Source organism: Galeopterus variegatus, unplaced genomic scaffold, assembly GCF_000696425.1.
Source record: "Galeopterus variegatus unplaced genomic scaffold, G_variegatus-3.0.2 Scaffold1135, whole genome shotgun sequence".
In the NCBI taxonomy this organism is placed as follows: Eukaryota; Metazoa; Chordata; class Mammalia; order Dermoptera; family Cynocephalidae; genus Galeopterus; species Galeopterus variegatus.
The window spans coordinates 254,945-263,377 of record NW_007727246.1 but is presented as its reverse complement, the minus strand read 5'-3'; the positions used below and the strand labels follow the sequence as shown (position 1 = coordinate 263,377).

Below are 8,433 nucleotides of genomic sequence, written 5' to 3'. Positions count from 1 at the left end.
TGTTATAAGGCTGCACTCTAACCAAGCTAACTGGCTGGCCATGGAATAGTTCTATCTTAGAGATTTCATTCAACCTTCTTTATCTCAAGTTCTGAAAGTCTTGCCCATTCTTATCTCATCTTTCTTCTCTTGTCCTCAGTCCTTTTAGTTTATGACTTTCACACTGTGAACAAGATTCATCCTTGTTAATAGTGTCTACCAGCCAGATCCTTCTGCCTATAGTTGCCTCCATCCAGCTTTCTCTTGCTCAGATCTTAGATTTCCTTCCATTTTTTCTTTGCCTTTTGAAATCCAACTCAACTTTTTTTTTTTAAAGATGACTGGTAAGAGGATCTTAACCCTTGGTGTTGTCAGCACCACACTCTCCCATGAGAGCTAACCAGCCATCCCTATATAGTGATCCAAACCCATGTCCTTGGTGTTATTAGCACTGCACTCTCCCAAGTGAATCACAGGCTGGCCCTCCAACTCAACTTTTAAGGTTGAGTTTAGTTGTCACCTTTCCTGCCATCCTTCTGCAGTTCCTAGTGTCCTTTTCTCCCCGCCCCCCAAAGTACTTTTGCATATATATCTCATAATGTATTTTTTTCTACTCTTTCTTCTTAGGTAGAACATAAGCTCCATAAGTACAAAGCTTTACTCATCTTTGTATATTCATTTTATTCAACTTTGTATACTCACCGCCTAGTGCATAATATGTATTACATGCTTGAGAAAGTGAATTTGTTTGCCTCTTTTTTCAGCTTTGAATAAACCACCATCTGCTCCTCAGTTACCAGTTGGTTGTTGAGTATTCCTGTAGAAAGTTACTGACCTCAGGGCTCTTATTTTCCTCTAAGTTTTCTCCTTAGGCAGTTTTCTCCATGCCTGAGGGTTTTACACAGGTAAATGAAGCCTTATTCAGATATTCCAGCTAGAAAGTCACTGTCTCCATCACTTTCCATATTTAAGTCATCATTTGGCAGAAGTTATCTCCTGAGTAACTCTTGAATCCACTTACTTTTCTTTCTCATCACTTGTATGGTCTAAGAAGCTGCTATCATTTCTTGTCTAGAGACTGTACTGCAGCGCATTTGTCCTGGCTGCACAATTATTTTACTCTGTTCCACTCTGTGCCTCCCCACCACCACCCCCATTCCTGTACTGCTGTCAGCTTGGTCTTTTCAAAGTGTAAAAGAACCCCCTCCCCTTTTACTTAAAACACTCAGTGGCTTCCTATGGCTCTTAAGATAAAGTAAAAATTCTCAGCATGACCTACAAAGCTTTGTGTGGCCTGACAGAGAAATGTCCTTCTAATCTTTTTGAAGATATAGTATAATTTTAATACTGTACTTTGAGAAGAAAATGTTCTAGAAAAGGACACTCATTTAGACTTAGGTTTGGGGATTCTATAGTATGAATTAGACATCTGTCCCCACATTTAAGCATAATTGGTTCTTAGAGCCTGCACCTAAAGATAAGGCAGAGGAATTTACTTTGCATTTGCTGCCATTTCTTTTTTCTTTTGCTAGCAGAAAGCCCTCATGTGAATAAAGGTGGCACAAGAGGCAAAAATACAAACTTTAGCACAGTGTTTAAGGTGAAAAGCATAGTTAAAAGTATGTGGGGAGAGAGTACTTTACTTTTTATTTTATTTATTTATTTTTTTGGCATTTGGCTGGTATGGGGATCCAAACCTGTGACCTTGGTGTTACCAGTACCACACTGTCCCAAGTGAGCCGACTGGTCAGCCCAAGAGAGCACTTTAATTTGTACATTTATTATATATCATACTATATGTTTTCTACTTTTAGTACTGTACATAAATTTTACTTTTTCAGATTTACCTTTTTCAATTATATTATGCAGTTATGCCTTCTGCAAAAGCTAATTTAATGATAAAAAACTTAGAGTATGTTTCTACATTTTTATCCCTCCACAAATGTGGATCTCATAGAGTAAAAACTAGCTTGTGGTATAGTATACTTAATTCCTGAAATGGGATAATATTTCTGTAAGATGACTGCTATTTGTAAGTGTAGAAGTTTTTGTAAAGAAAAATATCTTTTAAAAGTTGTAAATAAAAACATATACATTTCAATGAAATGTTTCAAGGATTTTTAACCATACAGATGAGCTCCCTTCTGCAAATAACAACAGTGTGATGTGTTTTGTTGTTGTTGATTGTTTGCTGGGGATTAAAACACAGGTGATTATATTCAGGCTGGTTAGATTAGTGATTTTAATATGAAACCATTGCTTTTAGAATAATCATGGGCCAGACTGGGAAGAAATCTGAGAAGGGACCAGTTTGTTGGCGGAAGCGTGTAAAATCAGAGTACATGCGACTGAGACAGCTCAAGAGGTTCAGACGAGCTGATGAAGTAAAGGTATAATTTTATCTTTCGTGAAAATGCATATACAATTAAGCATAGTAGTTTTTCCCCCCTAAAGTTAAATAACTTTTAATTTGAAATACTATATTTTCAGTCAAGGTCATATTTACGGCAAGATAAATGAAGACTTGGAAGCTAAGGTCCTTGATCTGTCTTAATTAACATTGTAACATGCACATTAATGATAATGAAAAGATTTTAATCTATTTGTTACTCACCCTATTTGGTAATCAGTCTCTTTTTAGTATAACTTTTTTATTGCATGTGTAGATTCAGAACCCAAAATAAAGGAATGCATTTCATGATTTCATGTTTCTAAAGTCATTGTGATTTTTTTTAAAAACAAAATTAAGAAAGAATGGAAATGATTTCCTCTTCCCCTCCAACTTGCAATAAAATAATAGATGTGGTGTTTTTGTATTATTTGAATGTGAGAAACTACAGTCTAGTGTAAAATCTATATGCATTTGAGGAAATGTTCTTGATATTTTTGAGAAACCTCCTGCTTTAAAGATGTTACACATTTTCTAACAATGAACAATTTCTCTTCTCCTCTCCTTCATTTTTTTAAAGAGTATGTTTAGTTCCAATCGTCAGAAAATTTTGGAAAGAACGGAAATCTTAAACCAAGAATGGAAACAGCGAAGGATACAGCCTGTGCACATCATGACTTCTGTGAGCTCATTGCGCGGGACTAGGGAGGTTGGTTAACATAACGTGTTGTAGTAATTATCAGCACATTTTGGTTTTTGCTATTGGAATGTTGGTTGGTTATTGGGAGGAAGGAGGTCATTGACCTCTTGATGTCCATCTTTTTGTTGTTATTTCTTTTTAATGTGCCATGGTTAATGGTTGCCGTAGATCACACTACTAGCTATTCCTGTAACAGAGTTCTAAATGTTTAGAATATACTTTGACTGTTACTAGGTAGATTCCTAGATTTCATAAGACTGTTGATTAAAAAACAACTTTTAGGGCCGGCTCCGTGGCTCACTCAGGAGAGTGTGGCGCTGCGCCGAGGCCGTGGGTTCGGATCCTATATAAGGATGGCCGGTGCGCTCACCGGCTGAGCGTAGTGCAGACAATGCCGTGCCGAGGGATGCGATCCCCTTACTGGTCAGGAAAAAAACAAAAACAAAACAACTTTTAGATCAAATACTCTTTAATGTCCTCATCAGATCACTATTTAGAGCAAAGGCTTTCTGACTCACAGTGTCTTTCCCCAGCCTTTCTCTAATATGAATTAGCCATGTGGTAAGAAATGTTTCCTTTTCATATTCATGGACTAAGAAAGCTTTTTATTATATATTTTGTTCAAAGGCTAAAGTCTTTTTATGTAAGAATTTTTAAATTCAGTAGTGAGAGATTGGAATTTCCTGTTCTATAGCATTTTCTGAACGAGGTAGATCTTAATCACTCTGAGTTTCCTATTTTCAAAGAAAGGCAATTAATCTATGGTAGAATCTATAATTAAATATCCCACTAAAACACACTTGGAGCAAGATGAGAAGAAAATCGCAGAAGCCTAAACAGTATAGTACCAGTCAGTAGGGTTCTGGTTTAGGCATTTCTCTTTTAAATGCCTGCATTATATAGAAAACATGGCATAGGATATTTAAATAAGAGTTGAAGCAAACTGGGGAGAAGGTGATTTGGAATTTAGATCACACTATGTAGTAGATAGTTTATCTGAGTGTCTAAACATGGCAAGCATCTAAACAATGGAATTTGTTCTAAAATAGTTTTCTCAATGAGTTGCCATTTTTTTATATAACATTATTGTAATAAGCAATAATTTGCCATAGTATGATTCCTGTCAAGATTGTGTGACACATGGTTTTCAAAGACTTGTCAGCTATATGCACTCTCCTAGTGATTATGTCAGTGATGTTTTGGTGGTCTTGATGGTGACACATGACTTGGAATGACTCTTAGTCATTTATGTATTTTGTCAAGTGTCAACTCTTTAAAGCTCTGACTTACAATTGTATGAATATGTATTAATATGCTGACACCTTCCCCATCATCTGATACAGGTCAGAGCCTAGATACTAGAGGTAATGGCTTTTTGTTAATATACTAAGGGTGAAAGGGATTCTTTTCTATGCTCGTCAATATTCTCAAAAGGGACAAAGATGGGACTTTTATGTAATTCTTTTGAAAATTTTGTCAGATGACCTCATGTTTTACTCCCTGGAGGAATAAATCTTAGAAATTTGGAGAAGATAAAAACGCATGGAGTACTGTACTTATTTTTGCCACCCATTACAAATCTCAAAATGCTACTGAAAGGGCCGGCCCCATGGCTCACTTGGGAGAGTGCGGCACTGGTAGCACTGAGGCCACGGGTTCAGATCCTATATAGGGATGGCCAGTGCGCTCACCGGCTGAGCGTGGTGCAGACCACACCGTGCTGAGGGTTGCGATCCCCTTACCAGTCAAAAAAAAAAAAACTACTGAAAGCCCAACTTGATTTGTAACAAAAGTTAATACCAATAATGATTTCTGGCACTGCACTAGGTACTTTGTACATGTTACTTATTTAATCTTCAGGATGACTGTATTATGCCTTTTTCCCCCAGGTGAGGAAACTGTGCCTCAGAATAGTTGTCAGTTTGCTTGCTCTATAGTGATCTGATGTGGGCCCAGAAGGGTAAAAACGTATTCCTCAGTGTGCTCAGACACACTGAGGAATAGTGAAGTACCTTATTTATGTGCAACTTGAATGGCTCATAATATAATTTTTGGCATTAAATTTAAAAGTTTAGCTACTTCAGTTGGATACTTACTCATTTAATTTTACTTTTAATTTTGTTGAGATGTCATTGAACATAAAGATACCTAACTTTTTTGTGAATTTATGTGAGAAATTGAGAAGAAATCAGCGTTTTAATGAAACAAAATTGTTTTCTAAACTTAGTACTTCTACAGTACCCCACACAGGTTGAGAAAAAACATTTTCACAAAATATTGGTGGAAAAGGAGGGAAATAAATCCCCAGCCTTAGGAATGTGTTTTTTGTTGTGTAGAACTCTGACTGATCAAGGTCATTAGTTTTTTGAGCCACTGTTGATAGCAGATTCTGCTTCAAATGATTCATCCCTTAATCCCTCCTCCTTCTTTTAAAACCATCATCGTTGACTTTTGGAAGTTGAAGGTTTATACAGTTTGTGATAAGCTTCTTGGTGTTACCACAAGAAACCATAAAGTTTTAGAGCTGAAAAGGACTTTAGTTGATTTCATAGCCTAACGTCCTGACTTTCCAGATGAGAATACATTGTTTATTTTTCTGTTGGTTTGAGCATTTTTATATATATGTTAATTTGTTAATTTCTTTTATATGCTTTAAAAGTTGGAGTCTGAAGTACATCAGGCAAGAGAAGAAATAAGTGAGCTTGTTTTGCAGAGACTTTCCTAGTAGTAAGCTTGGCGGAATTTCAGACTGCAGCGTTGATCTAAACATGTAAAGTCTATAGAATTCAAGATTTGAAGTGCCATTGTAGCATTGTTTTAATTAACTGTTTATTTTTGTGATCCAATCATATATAAGTGCAGATGTCTTCAGTTGAAATTTTCTTAATGTGTTTTTAAGATACTTTTGGGTACCTATTTTTTGTTTTTGAGATTATGAATCTAAGCAGTGTTGTCCATAGGATTTTAATACAGAATATGTTTCTATTTTTTGTTTTTAAAAATACTTCTGACTTCTTGAAGACAATTTATTTCCTTTGCTCTTCAGTTAATCTTTTTAAGGAGCATCCAGCTTCAGAATGTCATTGAGCAGTTCATATAGGCCAAGAATGAACACCTTATTGCCATAATATGAGGCTGTTTATCAAAAAATTGTTTCCAGGTGACTTTCATTACTTTGTCTTATCAACTAATGAAAACTGTCTTCTGTGAGTCTTCATGTTGGTAGTCATATTCTTTAATCTGTCTGTTTTTCCAGTTTTAGTGAAGAAACTGGTTTAGGAGTTACTCTTGAAGCTCTTATTTAATGCAGTTCCTTTTGTGCATTTGTCCATTTCTTGCTGAAAACCACAAGACAGTTTCCCCTTGTCGATTCTTTATATCAGAATTTTTGCTACTTGTATGTATTATGACTGTGATAGAGAGGCTTGCTCAGTTAATGCCTGTCTTCTAGGCAAATGATATGATTAGTTTAGTAATTTAATAGAAATATCCTGCAAATATGTATTTCTGGATTCCCAGGAGAATATATGTAATGTTCTCCTTTGTCTTGAGTTCTGTGTCTTGTTTATTAATGGTTACAGTGAGAATTTTTTGTGTATATTTAAATGTGGGGCTTCTTCAGAATGTCTAACATAGAAGAAAGAAACATCAGAAGGACATCATAGTCCTCATATTCATGAAGAATCATGAAACTTTCAGACTTTTTAATATGTTGTAGGTTTGCTCTTCCTAGTGATATTTGAAATGATTGTAAGTTCATCATTTATCATTTGACATTTGCAAATGATGTGTTTTTTTTGGAGGAGGTTCTACGAAAATGATAGAGTTTATAAGATCTGTCATATGTTGGCAATTTGGACTTACTATTTTTGTTGGAGGAGAAGAAAAACATTTTGTCTAGTTTACATGTAAATTCTTGATTATGTTATTTATCGACTTGGTAATGCAATTTCCTCAGTTAATTGGAAATAGAAATTTAGTTACTGTTTACAAAGAAAGAATAATATATTAGTTTATCCAATGTACAATTCAGAACCCTTTACTCAAGTACATTCTTAACTTTCAATACAGTAACATACTTTCTTCACTTTGTAAACTTCAGGAATATAGGACCTGCAGATTTAGATTCTCATGAGCCATTTGAGCAAATTTGTAAGGAAGCTAGGTCATTTTCTCATGTCTTGAAATAAATGGATGGATCTCCTAAGTGTTTCACTCAGTCTGGATATATCCATCCATGCTTTAGTGCCTCAAGGAACTGGTGTCTCAGTTGCTCTTTGTGGCTCCTTGCCTCTCTTAACCATTTCTTTTATTTTGCTGGAGAGTTGAGTGTTATGTTAACTCTCAGTCCTTCCCACGTGTATAACTTTTAAATTGCTGCAGCCTTTGCTTTCTTTCTGGTTTTCTTAAGGCTGAAATAGATGTAACATTTCTTAAATGACCATAAAGGGAGGTTTTCTTTACCTTTGAAAGGAAACTAATATAAGCATTTTATGTTTTTCCAAAAGGTCAGATTTAAAAAAGAGAGGTCATTTGGGATGTTTGACTTTATATTATCATTATCATATATTAAATGTATATATTTATGATTTTATGAGTTTATGTTTTAAATTTAAGATTGTATATTTTAAGTTTAAAAAGTGAATTTTTAAAAAGTCTTGTTTATATTTTGTGCAACTAATAAACCAGCAGAAGTTGCTTTTAATTTGCTGTTTTTCTCCTAGAATAGTGTATACGTAGTTTGTTTTTAAAATTATTGTTAAATTGGGGCCGGCCCATGGCTCACTTGGTAGAGTGCGGTGCTGATAACACCAAGGCCGCGGGTTCGGATCCCATATAGGGATGGCCGGTTAGCTCACTGGTTGAGCGTGGTGCTGACAACACCAAGTCAAGGGTTAAGATCCCCTTACCGGTCATCTTTAAAAAAAAAAAAAAAAAAAAAATTATTGTTAAATTGACTATTATAAAGATCATGTCTCTTCCCCAAATGCAAAACCAAAATTTGACAACTATTTAGAAAACAAAATGAACCCAGACCAAAAGAAACTCTTGCCTAGTTAAAAATTCTTTTTTTTTTCGTTAATAATTTTTATTTTGTCAATATACAATGTATATGATTGCCTAGTTAAAAATTCTTAAATGTTAAAAATGTTTTATTCTGTGAAGAAATAAGGCAATTATATTAGACCTAGAACTTTTGTCATTACTTAGCTTGGTAGTGTGGATTAACTTAAATTCATGCTTAGAATTCTGTTTTATTGTCTCATAATAGTTTTCTAAAAGAATATACTTGATTGTTACACCAAGGTCAAGGGTTCGGATCCCCGTACTGGCAAGTTGTTCCCCCCCGCCCGCCCCCCTCCCC

General features: G+C 35.2%; 1 protein-coding gene across 7 annotated transcripts in view; it reads left to right on the top strand.

Annotated features, from left to right (window-relative positions):
• The first annotated feature begins 2,952 nt into the window (after positions 1–2,952).
• EZH2 (enhancer of zeste 2 polycomb repressive complex 2 subunit) overlaps positions 2,953–8,433 on the top strand; it is a 40,035-nt gene continuing 34,554 nt past the window's right edge. For 3 of the 7 annotated variants that reach the window (XM_008575105.1, XM_008575100.1, XM_008575098.1), the window contains exon 1: positions 2,953–3,050. In XM_008575105.1, the coding sequence (XP_008573327.1) occupies positions 3,042–3,050 (9 nt within the window). In that variant the 5' untranslated portion in view covers positions 2,953–3,041. Of the gene's footprint in view, positions 3,078–8,433 lie in introns of all 7 variants that reach the window. The other 4 variants (XM_008575104.1, XM_008575103.1, XM_008575102.1 and 1 more) reach the window with 3 other exon arrangements.